Source organism: Melopsittacus undulatus, chromosome Z (genome assembly GCF_012275295.1).
Source record: "Melopsittacus undulatus isolate bMelUnd1 chromosome Z, bMelUnd1.mat.Z, whole genome shotgun sequence".
In the NCBI taxonomy this organism is placed as follows: Eukaryota; Metazoa; Chordata; class Aves; order Psittaciformes; family Psittaculidae; genus Melopsittacus; species Melopsittacus undulatus.
In genome coordinates this window covers 84,557,627-84,580,603 of record NC_047557.1, presented here as the reverse complement: position 1 = coordinate 84,580,603, position 22,977 = coordinate 84,557,627, and the positions used below count along the sequence as shown (strand labels likewise).

The 22,977-nt window shown below is 36.7% G+C and overlaps 1 protein-coding gene across 3 annotated transcripts in view; it reads left to right on the top strand.

The window, feature by feature from the left end:
* The window catches only part of NFATC3 (nuclear factor of activated T cells 3), a 75,293-nt gene that overhangs the window by 13,276 nt on the left and 39,040 nt on the right, over window positions 1-22,977 (top strand). For all 3 annotated transcript variants that reach the window (XM_034072754.1, XM_034072753.1, XM_005152235.3), the window contains exons 2-3: window positions 2,992-4,123; window positions 15,447-15,609. In XM_034072754.1, the coding sequence (XP_033928645.1) occupies window positions 2,992-4,123; window positions 15,447-15,609 (1,295 nt within the window). The remainder of the gene's footprint in view (window positions 1-2,991; window positions 4,124-15,446; window positions 15,610-22,977) is intronic.

Sequence of the window (22,977 nt, the reverse complement as noted above, 5' to 3'; positions counted from 1 at the left end):
CCAACTAACAAGTTATTTTAACACATGGCTGTAAGGGGGAGGATTTGTGTGTGTAAACTGAAATAAGTCTACCTGTTTGATTGTGTCTAAAAATGGTTTGCATGATTTAGACTTCCAAATATATTATTTCCACAGTCTTAAGCATGCTTTCGGGATTTGGTGTTCGTTAAATGCATAGTTCTTACCCTGGGTCTCTAGCTTCCTGTTTTTTGAGTATGTGCGTGTATGCTGCTGGGGAGAGGTAATGGGAGAGCACAGTACCAAACTCATTTGACACTGTTTGTCATGGAGAAGGACCAAAGAAGCCTGAGTCAGAAGAGCGCTCTCCTGCCTTTTCCACCTCTTCCCCAGCTCTTTCCAGCTGGTGTTAATTCTGTGCTAGTCTGATCTCTCCACCTCAGCTCTCTGAAACTTAAATTTTTAATGTACATCTGCTTTTTGTAAATCCCGGGGACATTGAAAATGGACAAATTGTCTTAAATATTTTAAGATCTCTTCAATATTGCTGCAAGAGAGGTAGGACTGTTTGCAGTGGTGTATGTTTAAGCACAATGTGCTGCTACTGTTCCAAAATCCATTAATAATAGTTAATGGTTTTATGCACAGGACTTGAAGACATCCAACTGTTGTTTTCCTATCAGATTTTTAGTATTATTTCAATTTTTTTGTAGCCATAACCATTTTATTTCTAAGTTTTGAGTATCTGGATAATTGCTGTTACTAGGGTTACCTTTTTCATCCTTCGACTTCTAATACTAATAATGAGTGAGGAAACGTTTGTGATCTTGCACACAAATACTGATAATGTGGAAAACCTGTAACTAACTACTATCTGCATTTCATGTTTTGTGATAGGAAATGTCTAAAAGAAAGACTTGCAAGGTTTTAAAACCTGTTTGTTATCCTAGTGAAAGGATAGGAAAATGCAGTTTTGGTAGTGTTCAGTGTAGTGAGCTTGTGTTGATTGTTCAGTATACAATACACAAAAGAGTCCTTCCTAAGTATCCTGATCTTTTTAGTGTACGCATATTTAGAAATTAACCTATATTGATTTTCTGTGCTCTTAAAACATACCATAGGACCTAATAATATAATCATATAGTAAGGATAATTGTTAAATATGACTATATGCAACATATATAAAACTACACAATGCTTATAAAACTAGTCTTGAATGCAATTTTGTGCCTCCTTTAATAGATAGATTACTCATAGAGCTGTTCACTGCCCGTGAACCTATATCAGATTTTTATTTGAGGAACATAGTCATTCCTTGGTAACAATATATTTTCTTCCATTTGCAAATGCTCCCTTGTTGTATCTGAGGAGATGCTGTTTTGCTTTTTTTTTCTGTTTTAGTTAATTTAAAGCTGATTGCTATGAAGTGAAACTGGTAATAGAGTAACTTCATCAACATACTAACTTTTTCATCATGGAAGGACCTGAAATACATGGCTTCCTGTCTGGATATTTTATCTGATTGTGAGAGAGACTAGATTTATTTTAAATATTCTACAGATACTCAGGATAAACACCATTTTAAAAAGAAAAATAAAGAGGTAATACTGGAGATGCAATTAATGCCATCCATTCTGGATTTATAGAAAATAATTGTATGATTTTTCATCTTCATATTTGACACAGGAGTATTTTAGTTTGCAAAAACATTTATGCTTCTGCATAATATTCCCCTACTGCTAAAAAAAAAAAAAAGCCCACTTTAAAAAGAAAAGCCCCACATGCAAAACATGAGAAACTGTATAGTTTTAATGATGAAGTTAAATGCTAGTGATAGGTCAAAAGTTCTCAAAGCAATTTGGCAAATTATTTGGGTTGTAGAGACAATCTTGTTACCAGATTTTGAGGCTAGTTTCAGTGTCTAATGGAGATGGGCCAAGAACACTTAATTTAATCTTCTAAGAGATGATAGACTAGTGAACTACCAGAGATCTTCTGCATACTTTCTATAATTACAGAGGGAAGGCTGTATTTTACAAGGGGAAAGAAACAGGGATGGAAGCATAGTGGTTACAAAGTAAGATAAAGACTGTGTTTTCTACTCTTATTTCAAATATATGTCTCATACTAGCAGTTAACTCAGTATTGAGAAGTGGAGCAAGAAAATCTGCTTTGGTTCTGTGAGACAAAGCTTCTGCTTACATTAACCGGACTTGCACTCCCTCTCAATTGCTTGTTTTTCTTTGGAATATTTCCTATGATTTGGATAAGTTAGTGAGATCTGTGAATATTTTGGTTTGCCATTTTTTTTTTTTTTTCTTTCCTGAACTTGTGCTCAAACTTTGTGAAACTGCACTCGAGAGAAGGTATTCTGTGGGATTGGAACTTGAGAGTTTCTAAGCAATAGAAAAAAGATCTTTGGGGCAAGATTCTTTGTAATATCTTTATTAATATTGTTAGGTCTCTCTTGGTTGAATATTTGTAGTCTTCATTGAAGTTTGAATCGCTGTAAGATGCTTTCTGGTGTTAAAGGAGATAAATATTATGTATGCTATATTCCAGTGCTTTAAAGTATTGTTTAGTGATCTTACAGAAACTGTCATATTCTTGTTCATGTCCAAAATACCATTTTTTAATAGATTAAGATTGAAAATGTTTATTTATGAATGAAACGTAGTTATGATATAGAAGGTTTGAGTTAAGTGTTCCAGCTTAGATATTTTCAAGATTTTAAACCCAGTTTCTGAGTGTATTATGTTTTCAGCCACTGAAGATTTGTATAAGCTTTGGAATCTTGTTGAAAACAAGATTTATGACAGAAAACTATGTTATAATCATATTTAGTTGTGAATATATCTGGGGAAAATTTAAAATGAAGAACTAGCTTAATTTTTTTTGTGGCTAGTGTGGTGAGAAATGTCCAGGATGTTAAAAGCAGGCAATACCTGGGAAACAAAGGGTTTTGTTTATAACACTTTTCCAATGTTATATACATTCTGATTCTCTTCCTTTTTTTTTTATTTTTTTTTTTAGATCTTGAGTCAGATGACTGTGCATCCATATACATCTTTAATGTAGACCAACCATCATCCTCTGTAAATCAGCCAATTTGTATTCCTCGCCATGGATTGCAGTCTCACTCTACTCCTCTCTCACCACCTACAAGACTTCAGAGTCATAAGAACTATGATGGAACTTGTGAGGTACCAGAATCCAAATATAGTCCACTAGGTGGACCCAAACCATTTGAGTGCCCTAGTATTCAAATTACATCTATTTCACCTAACTGTCATCAAGGGATTGAAGCCAATGAAGATGAATTGCACACAAATGGCACAGAAAATGAATATATGGAAAGGCCTTCACGGGACCATCTCTATCTTCCTCTTGAGCCATCATACAGGGAATCATCCCTTAGTCCAAGCCCTGCCAGCAGCATTTCATCCAGAAGTTGGTTTTCAGATGCTTCCTCTTGTGAATCCATTTCCCACGTTTATGATGATGTAGACTCAGAGCTAAATGAAGCAGCTGCTCGATTTACCCTGGGATCTCCCTTGGCATCCCCTGGTGGTTCTCCAAGAGGCCCCAGTGATGAATCCTGGCAGCAGCCTTATGGATTTGGGCATGCTTTGTCACCTAGACAGTCTCCCTGTCATTCTCCTAGAACTAGTATTACAGATGAAAATTGGCTAAGTCCTAGACCAACATCAAGGCCCTCATCAAGACCTACATCCCCCTGTGGGAAGCGACGACACTCCAGTGCTGAGATATGCTATGCTGGTTCTCTCTCTCCTCACCATTCTCCAACTCCATCACCTGGCCATTCTCCCAGAGGAAGCATAACAGAAGACACTTGGCTAAACACTTCCATCCATAATGTACAAGGCCTTAATTCTGGCCTTTCACCATTTCAGTGTTGTACAGAGACTGATATTCCTCTAAAAACAAGAAAGACCTCAGAGGATCAGACTGCTACTTTATCTGGAAAAATAGATATCTGTCCTGAAGAACAGGGTAACTTATTGTCATCCCTTGAAACTGCAGTAGATGACTGCTCTGGATCTCAGCACACCTTGAAAAAAGATTTGCCTGGAGACCAATTTCTTTCTGTTCCTTCGCACTTTACTTGGAACAAACCAAAGCCTGGTCATACTCCTATATTTCGGTAAGTGATTAGGAAGTCCTTTCCTCCCATTTGTCCCCTCCTGTGAATCTTAAATAGACATCTAAATGTGCTTGTATTTCAGGAATGCATCAAGACTTCTTAAAGAAAACTTATTCTAGCCAGGTAGATGATATAATCAGGAAAAAACAGGTTGATCTTTTTCTTCTTGTAAGAATACAATAAATGCATTGTAACATCAGATTAGTTTTACTTAAAGTTAGTTTATTTGCATATGTGCATAGAGCCCAGCTGAATCAAAGGTCTACAGATATTGTGCACTTTGCTGTTCTGTCTGAGCAGTTAACATTTTAATATAGCTAAAGAAATGTGACGTACATGAATTTGTAAAACTGAAACCACAGAAAAATTGTGAAGTTTATTTGCTTTTGTTTTTACTTTCTTCTTTGGGCCGTTAGAATTCTAGAAATAGAATAGAGAAAAAAAAAGTTGCATGCCATGCAGAATATCATCCAGAAAGAACTGATTGCTGGGCTGTAGTTCCAAGGGTATTTTCACCATTGTGGTGCTGAGTTAACTAGCTCTTTTCCTGTTGTAGTCCTGTCTACAGGAGGATTTCTGGAGGCTCAGAAGAGGGAACTAGTTCACTTTGGGGAAAAAAATTGCCTTATTTTGCATTCTGTTACCTCTTAGGTAGAGCAGGTCTGTGATCTTTCCAGTCATATAGCAGTGGGTGGACTAGACATGAAAACTCCTTAAACTCATTGCTGCTGAATGGACAGATACTATGATTATTCATTCAGGTTATCCATTTGATTCCTGAACCTTTTCCTTGCTCTACTGGGCTTTAAAAATAACAGGTAGGGAGGTAGTGGAAGCTGTGGGCGTATTTTGTGTGGACATTTTGTAAGAAAGGTACATTCAGTTAATATCAGTAAAGCACAATTATCTGTATAAAAGCTGTATTATAGGTTTAAATGTCAGTGCTTCCATGCTGTTCTGTACTGATTATTAAATAACTTTGAATAAAGTTGTAACATTCTGTCCACAGGCAGGGCTTAAGATTTGCTCTTCAAGGATGTAGTGGGTGAAGCAATTCCTCTTTCTCAAAGTGGGGGGCAGGGAATAGGGTAGGATTCTTCACATACACGCCTTAATTTGAAAAAGGCAAAGATTAAACACTGAAAGTCAGTGACATAGTAGTGTTCTCATTGCAAAGTCACCTTTGCAAAGCGCTTTTTTTCACACTATTTCTAATTTTAGAAAGCATGGCTTAGAAAATATTAAAGTCTTTGAAATTTTCCTCCCCTCTATGACCTCCTCTCCCAAAGTAAATGAAGCAAAATAAGGAGCAGTTTCTGACCAGGCTACAAAGATGTCCTATAGGAGGTTGGGTTGTTTTGTTTGTTTGTTTATTTTCCCTGCTCTCAGAGTTTTAAATTCTTAGCAGAAGAACTGGAATTAACTACTGCCTGGTAAGGCAAACTTAGTGAAAAGGTATCTTTTCAAGAGACCTCCCTCAAAAGCACAACGTGTTGAAAAGAGGATGCTGGCTTTTGTGGCAATATGCTGGGTTTTAGTAATTTCCCTTTCTAGTGGCTTTTCCCAAATTCATATATCATTTTTGCATAATTTTAACATCTGGCTATATTATTTCCAAATAAACAGGCCTGTTCCAAAAAATGTTTTAGAATACCTGTCCCCATTCTCAGTTGGGTACATGAATATTCTCAGGAGTGTCCATCCTGTGGAATATAGAAGCACTCAGTTATCTTGTAAAGATTGCTACAGCTGACCCTTTCCAACCATGCTTCAGGCAGAAGAATAGCACAAAAAATTCAGCTGCAACTTTTACTGTTGAGTATGAGAAGGAAGTTATGCACATATATGGGTGAGATATAAACCAATACTTTCTAAGCTTCTAAAGCATACAGATAATAAATAATAAAAGGTGTTCAGTCTGTTGCTAGAATCTTTTCATTCTAACTAAAACAACAGTAACTTTTTTCTTGATTGTGTGGCTTTGAATTGTATTATAATTATGTAAGATACTCAGCAGTTTGAATTTGGCATTTTTGTCAGCAGACATGGTTTGTTAAAGGTGGGCAGCACTTAGAGTAAAAGCACACAAGCATATAGGCATGTATCAAGATGGGGTGTGGGTCTATGGTTCTTCTGTGGGATGACCAAAATAGTTACAAAAATAGATACTCAGTTAAACCTGCTTCCTCCTGTAGTGGAGAGAACTGAGCTCAAACTGAATAAAAATAATTTTGACCGTTGTCTTTAAGAAATAAAAATATTTTTTAAATGTCACGATTTATTTAGAAGTTGTCACTGAAGAACTTCTCTAAATGTAAAATGGGCAAACAGGCAGAAGGCAATGAAGATTTTACCTATTTGCAAGTAAACTAAATAGAACTATTAAGCTATATACATTTGCTGCCAAAAATGTAGTCTGACTATTGAATTAGTGGAAATGGCTACACTGGCAGCTGTATCCTCGGTTAAATGTTGAATTACTTAGCAGTTGGAGCCTGTTCCACAGGTGCTGTGCGGGTATGCATCTTCAGTATGTTAAAACATTTAATTCTGCCATATAATATTTTATAACTTGGATACTTATAAAGTAAAGGAGCTAAGTTGACTCTTATGTTTTGTGAAGAAAAATGAAATGCAAGGAGATCCACTGTTTCTTAATTTGTGGCAGTGACCGAAAGTGAGCACTTCTGTTGTCATAGATATTAATTGTAATTTATATATTTATTACATATTTTATATAGTAGCATATTAATTGATATATAAATTACAACATTATACTCAAGTTAATACACTTTTTAAATGTCTTGATTGTATTGCCAAGCACAAAGTAGTGCATGGAGTAAACTGGAGTATTGATCAAGCAGTGTGCACATTTAGCAGCAATAATCTGACCCCGGTAGAAGTGGGAGTAACTTGCTTCCCATGTGACACAGTGTGAAGTGTGCAGATAGCACCTTCTTCCTTTAATGCTATCTGAAATTTTGTGAATCTGTAATCTAGTTTAGCTGTCAAGTCCTGACCATGTTTTCATGCTTTCTTCTGTTTTCAGTATGTGTGCAATACTTAAAAAGGTGGAACATGCTTCTGAGCCATCCAATTTTGTTAGGTGACACATTGTTAATTAGTCACAGAAACCCATAATATGACAGCATGAATTGTATGACATGTGTGTGTATTATGTGCCCTGAGTCACTTTTCTGCTTCCTTGTCAAAGGTAAGTCTAGATAAGTGAGGATGGACAGAACCAGTGCTGCAACAATTTCTTTCAAATGGGGAAAAAGGAACTAGATAGTGTCTCCTGTATCTAGGAATAGTGAGGGTGTCTGTCGATTAATCAAATACCTCGTCAGATGAGCACTCCTTCAGTGGCAGATTAAATTGGTCATTTTACAGAGTATTTAGCAATGAATTTATTTGATAATTTTATTTATTATATAGTTACTCTTGTTACTGTTATTTAAGGTACCCCTTTCTTCCACCCCCAGTCTCCCCCCAGGATCATGAATGAGAAATGGCTTTATCTCTGCATCTTGTTTGCCTCTCCTCCACCTGGAAAATCCATTTCTTTGGAGTATCTTGATGTAGTGTTAGTAGATGTGATCTCCTCATTTGCTTATTACCGCAAGATTTCATAAAGATGCTGATTTTATAATGTTTTCTTACACATCTACTATTAAAGCTTGAGTTTTACAGAAAAAAAAATTGTTTCCATTGTTTCACACTAAATCTCTGGAGACATATTTCTGGGCTTTCATATATGGTTATTTCAGATTCTTTTATTAATTGGATTCTCTTTTTCTTTCCCTCTTTTCCCAAAGTCTGTATCGGCTGTTGGAAGGGAAACATGCTGAAGTTCACTTTCTTATTTAGATAGCCTATGTCAGTATATGTTGTAAATAGTGTAGAATAATACTAGAGAAAGTGCTTCTTCCTAGAGTTTGTTCATATTCAAATATCTAAATTTGATCTTTTGGCTCACACATAGGCACCAACTGAATGGGGCTAGTATGCTTGTGTGAATTATCTTAGGTGTGACCTTAAGGCTTTGGAATTTTGTGAAATTTCTGTTTAGAGGCTATTTCATAAATATTTATGGTCCCATGTAATATTGGGAAGCTCTTCAAGACTGTTATCTTTTATTTAAATTTTCATATACAGATTCTAGCCAGCCTCCTTAAGTACAAAGCTGCCATATGAGGAAGATGAGTAGCAAATAATATTTTGAAGTTATGTACAGATTTATTTTACAGAAGTTAATGTTCTCAGTTACAAGTTATAAAACTTCTGCAAGAAAATCTGTTTTACAGACTTCATCAAGGAGAATAAAAAGAATATAGGGATGACCCAGAAACCTGTACTCAGTGATCACTATAATATAATTCCTTTGTTGAGGACTTGTGACTAAAAGCACAATTCATGAGAGATGAGAAACATTTATTGTGTTAACAGCCATGGTTGGGGTGCTCTGTAGTTAACAGCCATCACAGACCTGGCCAGCACTGATACAGGTAACATGGGGCATTTTGGTAGGAGAGCAGGCAATAATGATGCTGTTGGAAATTATGGGATCTGTTATTTTTGCTTTTAGGCTTGTTGGTTTTCTTTTGCTTTAAACTTAAATATGAATGGCTAGTGAAACAATAAGTTTCAGGTTCTTTAAAACAGATAGTGAGGATCTAATTTCTGTTTGAAGCTAATAGGCACTTCGCAGGCTAGTAAATTGAAGTTGTTGTTCATTTTTTTCTTTCTTTCTTTCTTTAACCCCTGAAGGGAACAGATGGTGTTTATGTGTCTGGTAGATAATCAGGGAATATTCAGTAATGCCAAAAGATCTTGAAATAAAACCCAGTTTCTTTTACTGTGTCTTTCCTCGTGGAATTCTTAGACACACATTGATTTAAAAACTATTGTATTAACTGATGTTTGTCCTCAGACTGCTGTGTCACAAATTTAATCTAGAGCACTGAGAAGTGATAGAATATTAAGTAGTTTCTTTGTTCCACTGGTGATGAACAAACAGGCTTTGATAGATGTATCCACAGCCCAGGAATTTCTGGATGGATTTAAGTGATGGGTACTTAATGCAATTTGAGAGTATGTTACCTGCAATTATCTGGCAGTTACCACTAGAAACTATGATTGCTGACAATGTTGCTTACTCTGACAGAAAAAAAAAAAGTAGCTTAGATAAGACTGATGGTCAAATACTTGGAAAAGTTGCTTCTCTTGTCTGAATTCTCTTGGAACTTGGGGAATAGGCACAGAATTAGGTTCTATTTTTAATATAACAGGATTTTGGTCTTAATTTTAAGAAGACTTAATCTTTCAATGTGAGTGGTCTGTAGGCAAGCTTAGTCTGCTAAGTACTTATTTTGATGAATAGAAGTAACACCAGCTATGCTACCTTAGCAAAGTATTTTCACTTTAAAGTGAAAATATTTGCAAATCACTGACTTTGAAGATAAAGAACCACTTAAGTGAGACAACAAGAGAACTTTTGACCCTCTTAGATTTTTAGTAAGCTAGGCTACTGCTGTAATGTTTACATTCCATTAATGAATCCAGAGAAATTCAGGCAGTGTTTAATATGGCACCTTTGAGCTGTACATGTGATTCGCCTCTGCTTTGTTCTGAAATGAGAGAATATAGATTTTTACTTGGCAGTGTATTCTATCAGTACTCTGAAAGTACAGTTAACTGTGGGTCTGCTAGCAGCAGAACAGTGATGTTTTGAAAGTAAACACGGTTTAAAAATCCTATTAATAAGCCACTGTGGCAACTGGAATGACCTAAAATTCTTGACTCCAAAATTAATCCACCAGGGAAAAATTTGCTTTGTTCTAGATAACAAAGAGAATCCACAGCAGTGTTTTGGCTCTACATGTTTCTTGAATAGTATTGAATCATACTTACAGTTTGAGAATCTTGGGGGTTTGCTGTGTTGCCTCATTGACTTATCACAGAATATGCTGTTAATCTCTACAAAAAGTTGTGAAAAGATGTGGCATGTCCATTGTGCGGTTGGTGATATTTTCCCCTTTTCCTTTCTGTGTTGGGTGGAGCTGTAAGTGAAAAAAGTTACTTTTGTTGAAGTTAAGAAATAATAAAAGAATCACTGTAGAAGTGCATCTCAACCAGAAAAAGAAATAAGAACTAGTGTTAGTGACTACAGAGAGGCAGGAATATGTTCTGTGGCCACAGAGTGTCTAAATTAATTCTACCTGTGTTTAAGCAAAGAGTCCAGGAGAGCATTAGACTTACTGAGCTAATAGCGTATGTGCTTCAGCTGAGGTATCAGTGTTAGCAGTTTGTCTGCACAGAGCCCCAGCTATTTGTCCCATGAGTTACTCGGGAAGAGTGCTGCAAATGAAAGATAACCATTTTAAGTTTGGAGCTGAGTAATTCTTAATGGCTCTCATAGGCTTTGATTTTTGATTTTTCTTTATGTCCCATATATACTGCTGTGGAGCCATGGTCAAATGCAAACAAACAGTCTTGTTTCTGGGGTTTGTTTCTTCCAGCATGAGAGAAATCATCGTCATTCAGCCCATGAGGTGGGCCTTGACTATTACAGGTCTGAATACTGAAGCCTACACATTTGGCTGTCCTTATGTTGTTTTAGAGTTAATGGTTGCAGAGGAAGAAAGTACCTGTTAAATTAATATTGATAAAATTATCGTTGAAGTGATAATTTTAAATGCAGTGGCTTCTGCTGAAGGGTTCCATCTCTAAATGCCCTTTAATAGCTGTTGCTCTCTAAAGCCTTCAATGTTGTTGTGATAGGAGTATGAGCTTTTGAAGGCTTGCATTAATTACATTATAAAACTTCTTTTGTATTACTGGTAAAATACTTGTACATTTATAGATTGGTGCTGTTTCAACAGCATGCAGATTTGATTTAATTAAAGTTTTGGAATGACTGTCACTCATTATTTCTTTATCCTGACATGATTTGATGCTTTACTAGTAGGTTAGTGCATTGTTAACCAGATTTCTACTCATTTAAAGAAAACAAAAAATTAGAGAAACTTCTGTGAAAAACTAAGTCATAAGCTATTGTAACAGTAATTTGATGATGAACTGGGTAGAATTTTGCAATGAAATGTAGAAGTGTCTACAAATGTGCTCCTTCACTATCAAGTCTGAAAAATTAGGGGGTTTAAATAACAGGCATTCTTATTTCTTCTAATCTTTCGAAAAAAGCCCCACAGTCAGCAGCTGATCTGGATTCTGGCTTCTGAATGCAAAGTTAAATGTTTTTTATCAATAATGCTACTGTGTTGTGTGTAAGCTGGGGGAGACAGAAACCTTTAACCTTTTTGCAACACCAAATTCTTGCTCATTTCTGAAGCAGCTGAGCATCTTATTCTTAAACATATTCCAGTTATTTTAAGAGTAATGCAGTACTAAACTTTGACCTTAGGTAAGTTCTAAACTATTAGAGCTCGTTGGAGTACAATGCACAGTTTGCAACCAATAAAATAGCTGTGGTGAGTCAAACATATGGCAGTTTTACTGCTGATCCTCACCTAATAGAGCAGACTGAACAGTACTTTCTTGAGAACAGACCCATAAATGTAGTAAAGCTAGCAGCTTCAGACTTATTTACCCATATTCAGTATCTGGTACAAAAATAATGTTGCTTCATACTGAAAAGTGCTGAAAATATATTCATACTTGTTACCTCTTGCACCCCAAACACTGACATGATTTTTCATGTTTTGTATTGATTTCTGCATAGAATTAAAAAAAAAAAACAAGAGTTTGTAGACTTTATTCTGCTATTTTTTTTATTTTTTTTTTAAATGTAGTGTCCAAGCTTGCAGGTTCATGTGACTTTCAGAAGGTGACAGTGCTGGCTAGGAAGTTTCCACCCTGTCCCCCTTCCATTGGTTCCATTTGAAGAAGACAGCTGGGGCTGTGATGAATTAATAGAATTCAAAAATTTACCTTTCAAAATAAGATAGATCACTGATCCAGTTCGATGTGTATCTCTACAGCATTTGTTAAAGAAGTGGAAGGGTGATGTGGAAGCAGAAAGAGATTAAACTGGAATCCTCACAGGGCAGAAGGGTTCATGTCAGTGTACTCTAAAATTTTTTAATATTCCATGGCTGCTGAGAAGTTGAGGGTGATGAAGAGAGCAGCAGAAATATTCAGAGAGACACAACAGTTTGGATATTCAACATCAAACTCCAAAGGGAAGCAGCTACATCTAGAAAACATGAGTTTGATGCAACACAGCCCCAAAGGCTGTATAATTTATTTGGAGAATTGTGTTTTGAAATCTTTCCAATTTTGTGATGTTTTAGGCATCTGTGTATGCACTGTGTTCTGGTGATAATATTTTCTATTTGTTTTCAAAAAAACGACAAAATCTTGAGACTCAGTTATTTTCCTGTCTCTGTGTTTGTTCTAGTATTCCAAATATTTTTTCAGGAGATAATGAAAGTCTGTGCCACGTTTTTATTAGCTAATTGCAGAAGAGGTAAACCACGTTGAGTGGCTGTATGGAGAGTGGTCACAAGCAACAAATACCTTTTTATTTGATTGAGTTTAATAATAAACTTTCAGTAATACCTCCCAGTAATTTGTATGTAGTCTATGGTGTGCATGGTACACAAAGTTCTCTTTCTGTGTTCACTGTGTATACAAACTATTTTGATATAGAATATTTGGTTATATGGAGTACTTTCCAGGAATACTAAAAAAGAATTTCTCGTATGCTGCATTTCTTTTTAAAATTCTTTTTAGTATCTTCTGATCCTGACATTTTCTTTCCTTTTTTTAGACTGAAGAGTCTTTGAGTCTTTCTCCTTCAGTAGCTATAAAAGTGAATGGAAAGGTCTAGTTGATAGCCAATAGTAGCATTTAGGCAGTATGTCTTGCCCTGTGGTAAGTATCTGGAAGGACTGGGCTTACACTGCGTTCCTGCTGGTTTCCTCTCTTGCTGCTGACATTACCAGTCCTCTCCTACACAGTGATACTCTTGCTGTGGAAGGACCAGTCATCAGTGGTCCTTCCCTACCTGAGGGAAGAAGAGTCCTTGCTGTCCACTTGTGGAGATGATTTACTGTTCACATCTCTTCCTTTCATTAGAAGAAAGGGAAATACTCCTGTTTTCCAGTTGCTCTAAGAAAGATGCTTCAGGAGAGAAGGCTTCTATTACAATGTTAGCTCTCTCCTGAAGTGCACAGAATAGGTACACCGTGAAGCAGGAGGTCAACAAGCTTGGAGGTTGATCTGTAGGTGGAGGCCAGCAAGTGGTGCTACTATTCTCTCTCAATTGCATGCTCAGTGACTGATTTTTGTAATAAAAGGTAAATGTATGGTACTGCAGGCTGAGCCCAGATCAATCCAGATACTTGCTAAAGGCAGAGCTTTCTTTTCTTTTTTATTCAGAAAAAAAAAAACATTTTTTTCTTGACTGTAGACATGTTTTATAGGTCTTGGCTAAATTCTCCAGAAGGCATAATTTATCTTTCCTGGACTTGTTGTTATTTATGTTTGTGGAAATCTGCAGGGTTTGGTGGTGGGTGTTTTTCCTGACTTACTTTGAAGTGGAAAGAAATTTGGAGCAATCCCAGGCACAGCTACAGGCTTGGCAGAGAAGAGATTCAGAGCAGCCCTGTGGAGAAGGACTTGGGGGTGTTAGTCAATGAGAAAATGAACATGAGCCAGCTTCAGTGTGCACTCACAGTCCAGAAAGCCAACCATATCCTGGGCTCCATCAAAAGGAGCGTGACCAGCAGGTCAAAGGAGGTGATCCTGCCCCTCTGCTCTGCTCTTGAGAGACCTCGCCTGGAGTGTTGTGTGCAGTTCTGGTGTCCTCAACATAAAAAGGACATGGGACTGTTAGAACAAGTCCAGAGGAGGCCACGAGGATGATCAGGGGACTGGAACACCTCCTGTATGAAGGAAAGGTGAGAAAGTTGGGGCTGTTCAGCCTGGAGAAGAGAAGGCTGCGTGGAGACCTCATAGCTGCCTTTCAGTATTTGAAGGGGGACTACAGGGGTGCTGGGGAGTGATTCTTCATTAGGGACTGTGGTGACAGGACAAGGGGTAATGGGTTAAAACTTGAAACAGGGGAAGTTTAGATTGGATATAAGGAGGGATTGTTTTACTGTGCAAATGGTGAGGTACTGGAATGGGTTGCTCAGGGAAGTTGTGAATGCTCCATCCCTGGCAGTGTTCAAGGCCAGTTTGGACAGAGCCTTGGGTGACGTGGTTTAGTGTGGGGTGTCCCTGCCCATGGCAGGGGGGTTGGAACTGATGATCTTAAGGTCCTTTCCAACCCTAACTATTCTATGATTTATTCTATGATATGAGCTTTCTCAGATGACTGTATTTGTCCATCTCTTTAAAACCTCATTTGCTTTCCCCATGGCTCAGACTAAGGTAGTAGAAAACTATTTTAATAAAAGCTTATTATTACTGTGGATGTTCTTGTTCAGTACATAATGAAAAAATAAACATTCACTTTTAAATGTTCATAAATTCATTTGCTCTACTGGGTAATTGCTGACTTGAATCTGACTGTTCATCTTACTAGAATCAAAAGTCTATAAATCTATACAGGTAAAAGGGTAGGTATGAAAACACTGGTGATACAGTGTAGCTTATTTCCCTTTGAGATTCTTCCATTACTCCGTTTTGTTCTCCTTCTTCCCTGGAGTGACCCTGCTTCTGTGTGTAAGGGTATATAGAATCCATGAATAAGCTAAGCAATGTACTGTAGGGGCTTTGTTTTTTGTTGCAGTAAGTCTTCATGCTTAGGTAGGACTACTAGCTTTAAAATTTTCAATCATCATATAGAGTTAATTTTAATGATAGTTAACAAATTGCAGCATTTACCAGTCTTAGACAAACAAAACCCAACAAGCTGGAAGATCATAATGCAGAGAATTAAAACTCCATGACTTGCAGACTGATTTTAGACTATTCTCTCTAAATAACGTTTGAACTTGCTTGCTGATATAAAAAATTATATGGGGATAAAAAAATTAGTATAAAGCCGTTATAGCCATTATAGAATAGCACTGGTAACATGGAGCAGGGGGTCATATGGTACCATTCTTTTAACTGGATAGGAAGAAATTCCACCCTGTCATCTGCAAAGGAAGTACTTAATTGAAGATTTCAGTGCACCAGCAAAATTTCTGAATTTTCAAGTAACAGTTTTAGGCTAATAGGTATTCTTATTTGGTCATCATTTGTTAGGAAAGTGCCATCATTGCCTGTATTTTACGGTGAAGTTACTTTGTTTGTACTGTGGCCAGACAACATAGTTCATTTCATCATAGTGTGCTCATCTTGATTGCAGCACATCTTCATTGCCACCTCTTGACTGGCCTTTACCAAGTCATTACGGGCAGTGTGAACTGAAAATAGAAGTCCAGCCTAAAACTCATCACAGAGCTCACTATGAAACAGAAGGAAGCAGAGGAGCAGTAAAAGCGTCTACTGGAGGACACCCTGTAGTAAAGGTAGGAAGTCTGGCTTCCCTGGATAGAAGATCATTTTTTAACTACAATTATTGGTATTTATAATGCTATGAATTGTTACCTTGTGTGAAGCTTACAGTCCTTCCTAAGATTTTCTTCCTTAAATATAATTTGATCAATACAAAAGTTAGTTTTAGATGTTTAAAAAATTACCATTTGCTATAGTTACAGTGCCTGTTGCAGTTTTATACTGTATGTAGTTTTATGCTTATGAACGAATTCACTGTGCAATAATGTATTAACATGTTCAACATGAACTTTAAGGAAGAAGTGGTATGCATGAAGGCAGGTAAGAAAGTCACAATAGTAGTTTAGTTGGAGCTATACTGAAACATGATACAGCTTAATTTGAATCAGTAATAATCTGTCTTTTGGTGCTGAGACAGCTTCTGAATCCTATGAATGCCTCATTTGTGTATTTGTTAGGTTATTTCTGTGAAGTGGTGCCCATAAATTTTGTTAACTTTCACTCAAATATTTGGAGTAAATTAAACTTGACTCTTTCTTCAGCATGAACCAAAAGTTATTACAGTGGTATGTGGATGTCATTTCCATTGTGTTTACAGAATCCTGCAAGCTTTATTGTCTCCTAGAACAGTTTCAATCACAGAATCCCAGAATGGTTTGGATTGGAGGGGACCTCAAAGCTCATCCAGTTCCAAAGCCCTGCCGTGGGCAGGGACACCTTCCACTAGACCAGGCTGCTCCAAGCTCTGTCCAACCTGGCCTTGAACACTGCCAGGGATGGGGCAGCCACAGCTTCCCTGGGCAACCTGTGCCAGGGCCTTACCACCATCATAGTGAAGAAACTTTTTCCAATACCTAATCTAAATCTACCCTACTAGGTTTTATAGCACAGTAGAGGCAAGGTCAAGTGTTTATCAGGGAAGTCTGTGCTGCAAACTAGAGAAAATTGAGGATGCCTGGACTAGGCTGGAACCTGAAAGTTGGCTGGGCACATTTCTTCATGTGGAGCATTGTGTTGCTTTAGTCAGTGGAGAAGTCAACAAACCTTTCACATGCCAAGGTGCTGCTGCTGCAATTTAACACATCATTAATGAGGGCAGAAACTTGAGAGATTCTGGCTGACAAAATAAATGTCTGAGCTTTTCTGAGCTGCATTCAATTTTTTATTTATTTTTTTTCCCCTCTGGGTATCTTCTGCTAGTGTTTGCATTAAGGGAACTTACAAAACTGATATTTGTCAGATTTGACAAATACGTGTAAGCTTTCTTTTGCTTACAGAATTAGATGCTTCTAAGCTGCAGTACTAGAAAAAAAAAGATCTGCAATCTATGAGGCTTACACCAATAATTTTAAAAGTTATTTATTTGCACTAGAACTGTGAAATACCTTGCTATGACAAGAATGCTGCTTAAAAATGGGGATGATCTTTATGTGTCTAACAGTCTCACACTTAAACACATGGATTATACTAGGTCTCTCTATTAAATGGATACAAATGCAAATCAATATTCTATTTTGCAATTTTGTATCTCCCAGCTGGATTACAAATTAATTGCTGTGCTTGATGGACAGAGGAAGTTGTTAGGAAATAAACCATCCATTTGTAATAGCTTTTTACTCACTGCTGGAAGAAATAGTATGCTAAGGGCCAAGTTTGGTGAAAAGTAAATATTCAATTGCTGTGAGCAATGAAGTGAAAATTACCTTATTTAAATACAAAAGTAAAATCTTTCCAGTGCTTCCAGAAGCTTATTACACAAATCCAGTTGCTATTACAGTATACGTTATTACTTGTTTTTGACCCAACTTTTCTTTTTGGTGCTCTTAGTGTTTATACCAATCACTTCCATGTGTGTGATCATTGCAATAAAATACTAAGCATTTTCTTGTATGAAATAACTGTATGTTAACCAGTATCAGAGACAAGAAGGGATGTGAGTGAATAGAGTATTTTGGTTGTAAGGGAACATCAAGTCCAACTGCCACATCTTCGGGTGCCTGAAGGTCTTTGTGTACTTTTGCCTCCTACACAGTTTGTTTTGCTCTTGAATAGTATTTTATAGAAACGATTTCTGAACCGTTAAACCAGATTTTAAGATAGTACATAGCTTCAAGCCATTAATCTATTAGTGCCTGTCATTAGTCCATAAACTAATACTGTACCATACCTGTTGCTAGGAAACTAAGCTCTGACAAATTTGGCATCATCTGTTGAGTACATTTAATCAGCTTATTTCCAAATGTGAGGAAATTAAATGTGTGGGGCATTGTGTTTTGCTTTGTAAGTCCATTGACTTCAAGAAACAAAGTCTGTAATGAAATTCACTTCTTTTCAGCTGTTTTAATGCAAAATGTTCTAAATAGCAGATAACTCTTATCTTAATCTCTGCTTTGTTGGTGGTATGTTCCAGCTAATCCATGTCATCTGGAACAATTTCTTTTACCTTTGTAGAGAATTTGCAAGAGAATGTTGACAATTTTCACAAGGAAGGAATAAATGACAGAATGATTAGCAAAGAGAAAGGTGGCATGTTGAATTTTTGGCATCCACGGTTATTTTGAATTGCATTTCAGGAGACATATAAAGTCTCTGAGCACTGTCTACCATTCTAATTCAGTAGATTGGAGTAGTTTACCCTTTGAGGAAGCTTTTAAAGAAATAGCTGCCACATTTCATCTGACTCTAAATGGATGATCATTGTTGCTTGAATTTGCCACCCTTCTCATAGGACAAATTGTGTGTAATAAAATAATGCTTACAATTTGTTAGAATGAGGTTTTACTGTTATCTAGAATGGTTAGGGCTCTTCATGAGATTTCACTTGGATAATACTTATGATCAAAAACACATAAGCATCGTAGAGCAGATGGGTGCATGCTAAGCATTTCTCAGGGATACATTGTGGAGGGGTTTTTTGTTTTGTTTTTACTTTTGTATTTTGGCTTTGTGATCTGAAATGACTTTGTTTTAAAAAGGAAAAAATCTCATTTTGTACACTGCATTCCTGCTATTCATGTTGACTTCTGAGTTTTCGTAAGTATTTTAAATTTAATGTGATCTTTTGGGAGTAAATTCTTTAAGCTGTGTTGTGCACAAGAAGTATGTTCTTTTTATTTTTTGTCTTGTTACCAGTGAAGAAAGTGATCTACATGATACTCTTCTTGATAAACACACAATGTGATGTACTGAGGGACTGTTGATCTAACCACAGTCTTGTTAGCACTGTTCTGTATGCAAGAAGGACTCTGTTCTGTGGCCATTTACCAGGGGTTGTAGATGTGACGTACCGTAAGGGCAATTTATTCTAAAACCTATTGTGTATCTGCAACAGATACTGTGTAAAAGCCACTTGAGCCCCATGCCTGCAAGACAGATTTGGGGCACTGGCAGCCATTAAGAATTGGCCTGTACCAGCAGTGGTTTTTTGCCCTGCTGCAAAGGGTATAAGGATAGAATAATTCATTAATTCTTCTGCCATAAGCAAAATTCTTACTGTAGTTGATTTTGCAATAACAGAGGACGGGAAGCATCATGTAATCCATATGTACAACTCAGCACTGTTACAGCTGAACAAAGGCTTAAGATAAAAAATTAAGGAAATGTTAAATAAAACCAAGTTTGTTTAAATGGTTATGAACTTCTACTCACTGACAAGCAAACAGTAACCTCCTTTGTGAGGTCTTATGGAGACCTGTGGAAGAGGGACTGAATGTCAGCTCTATTTAAGGTGACATCAGAGAGCCTGGAAGCCATGACTGAAGAGCTGCACTGGGAGAAAAAGTAAACTAATTAAGTTAAAGTAAACTTTGAAGTAAAATTTTGAACCACTTTGAAAATTCTGAAACAGGAATGTGTTCTCAAAAAGTCTGTCAAGCTCTGCCTGAGTTCTGGTGGAAGAAACTGTACCCTACAAGAGAGGATCTAACCAAGCAATTTCAGAGATGATCTAATGAAAATAAATTAATGAAGGATTGTCTAAATGAATGTATGTTTCCTGGCCTGTAATTCTGAGGCTGTCACCTTTTCCCATGTCTTCTGTCTGGCTGATTCATGTAACTACTTGAATAACAGGTATAATATCGAAGTTCTTCCTGTTCTATAAACCAGTAAACAGCACACTTTTTGTGTTGCATGACCCTTCGCATTTTTCTTGCCTTTCATCTTTCAATTTTTACTTTTCTCTTGACTTCTTCCCTGTTTTGTACATCACCAGAAGGCAGGCTGTATCCCAGCTCTAATTGCCTACTGGTTTTTGGTGAGAACAACCCCCAAATAAACCTAGAAGGCAGAAGGTAAGTCTGAGGCAGTGTGAACGGTGTAGGGGGCTGTATTGAGAAAAACGCTGACCTTTGGTTGAGATTCTAAAAGTACATATCTTTCAAGATCAGTTTGATAACTGTTTAGGCAGCTTCTGCTCCAGAATCCCCAAAATAGATAGTAAAAGCCATATTGATGCATCTATTGTATGTTTGAATACTTAAGCTAGAAAATGCAGTAATTCACATGAAAAAAAACCCAACCAAAAACATTAAAAATGGCACACTGGATGGGACACAGTCATCTGGGGTTTTTATGTCTTATCTTTATTATAATGTCAAAATGTAGTAATTTATGGTGAGTTTTTTGTTTGGGATTTTTTTCTTGGGGAGGTGTGGGGGTAGTGAGAAGGTATTTCCTATTTCTATCCCAGAAATGCTTGTCTAAAAACCTGTTATAGCATAATTTAGCATTGAGAGTTGTTGCTGTTTCATGAATAGCACTTTTTTTTTCCAGGCTGTAGAACAAACAGCAGCTGGCAAGTGTTTTGTGATGGCTAGTTAGATGTGACTGGTAGTTCTGCACTGTGTGGAGTAGCAGTATTAGTCTAACACTATTTTAGCTATGAATTGATCTCCTTTTTTGGGTAGTGTAGAATGAGACATGAATCTGAGCTAAAACACCCTTCAAAATATGCCTGAAATTAGTATTTAAAATACTTTCAATCCTGTCTGCAAGCAGGGAGTGAGCATGTAGAAGTGAGATTTCAGAAGCAGAAGTCACAGGTTTTTAAACCTTAAAAGGTTGTCCTGTTCATTGTGTAAACCTATGGTATCATGACCAATAATACACTAATATTTGCAGTTGCTTGCTTGTTTACTTTGCTTGCAGGACCCGTTTGTGATGACCTTTATTATTAAAGTTAGTTCCTTTTATGACACTTTTTTCAAATTGCAAATGTCTGTACTATTTTAAATGTTTCAAGTCAGTCTACTCATTTATTTAGTAAAAGGGGAAGGAAGATGCTTTTTTTGATGTGCATGCTTTTCCTTCTCAGTACTCAGAAAAGCACATGAAATTATTAAGTGACAGAAAAGAGTACTTCCCCTCAGGATGGGAGAGTAGATGTTTTCGTTAACATATTTAACTTTGAAATTGGACTCTTAGCTTTATATAACATTATAACCTTTGCAGAATCTGAATGAATAAGAAAATTCCCATGTTAGGACTTTCTGAGCCAGAGGTTGGGGTGTTGCCTAGTATGTCTGAGTGGAGTTTTCTTTCATGAATTTCTCCAGTTTCTTTTAAACAGTGCACTGAAGATGATAGGTCAGCACTCCCTGTACAGCTGTGAGCCACAGGGGATGGCTATGGTCACTCTGACTCCAGTAACTTCCCTGAACTCATAATTTCTTGGGTTTATTATATGGTTTGTTTCAAGCTTTTCCAAATGCAACTGTTGATAAATTAGTGATAAATTGTACCACTGATGTTAGTCATGGTGTGTCTTTTGGTTCAGACTGCGTCATCTTCATGCCTTGGATCTTTGTCATCCATTGCTTTTATTCCCAGGTTATTGCTAATGGGTGTGTTGTTCAGCTTGGCAGAGTAGCCCTTCAGGTTTAAACCAGCATCCTTCACAGATCTTTAGGAAAGTTGCTGCACACCACTTGAAAATTAAATTTTCATGCAGAAGTGTCTGAAAAATAGGTTGAGTTCTTCAAAATCATGCACCCTGTTATTGCTGTCCACAAAAATCCCAGGCTTGGGCGTCACATCTTTGTTGTCTCAGAGGGCAAACATTTCAAAGGCATGCTTTGCCTTTTTTAACTTTAAATGAAATTAAAAAATATTACTTTAAATGTGGGCTAAAATTTAAGCAGTTCAGGTTCTTTTATGATTGCTTAGGTTTTGTGGTGAATTAGACCATATCCTTACTCATAGTCTTCCAAAGTAAAAGTGGAAATACCTAATTCAAGAGAAAGCTTCATCTTTCCTTTCCCCCTGTAAAGGGGCCTGCATAATTCTCTCCTGCCCTTCTTGCCGTGTCACTTTAGGGGTGTTCTAAGTGACAAAAGTCACTGAAATGCATCCAGCTGCCGTGAGACTGTCAAGGAAGAAATAACTAGTTACAGTATGCTTTTCATATCAAGGTATTGAAAAGCCTAGGAAATGCCCATCTCTAGTAATTGCTTAGTAAGTGCTTATAGTTCTTAACATAGCTGTTTCCTTCCATGTTTTTCATGGAAGACTGAGGATTTGTATATGAGTACTGTTGTATTTGGTGAAGATATTGTTGTTAATAAAGTCTTTTGTTCACTGAAGTTATCCCAAACTTTTCCCTTGACATATCTTGTATTTCAAGATTTTGCCCTATATTTAGGAAGGCCTACTTGTATGTAAAAGCTTTCTGACTAAAAGCTAACTGACTAAAAGTCCAATCTATTGTACCAATCCAGTAATGCCATAAGCAGTGAGTTAATTGCACAAAGATGAAGAAGCACTAAAGCATTGATAGACTATTCATCTTCAACTAGCAAGCAAAGAAAAGGCACATGGAAGATAAGACATGAGTATTTTATAAAGCCTGGTGAAAGTTTGATTGAGCATAGCAATTTCCTAATAAAAGTTGGGAAGTTTTGCAGGAAAAATGCTTTAAAAATAGTCAGATGATGATGACTCTGTCTGAATATCATTAATATCATAGTATTGCTTGATTGCTGAAAATAAAACTTAACTAATTAATTAAATGTTTTTTCCTAACACACACAGATGAGTTCTATTTTTTTTTCTTTAATTTTTAGGCTGAAACAGTAGGCGTGTGAAACCGTGACATTGCTTCTCGTTTCAGTGACACTTATTGGGTATTGGGCTATTAGGTATTAGGTATGGGTTTTGAAAACAGACTGTTTCAAGTTATATTTGTATTGTCTGCTAAGGACCTCTTTACTGTGAAGTGTATATTTTCTGTTGGGTATTTTTCCTAAATCTTGTTACATGTCCTAAGAAATGGTAAGTTGTAAATAAGGAGCATTTACATTTGAATGAAGATTGGTGATACTTGGCCTGTAACAATAAATGGAAAATACAGACGGAATCTTCTGAATTTTTAAAAAAGGGCTGTG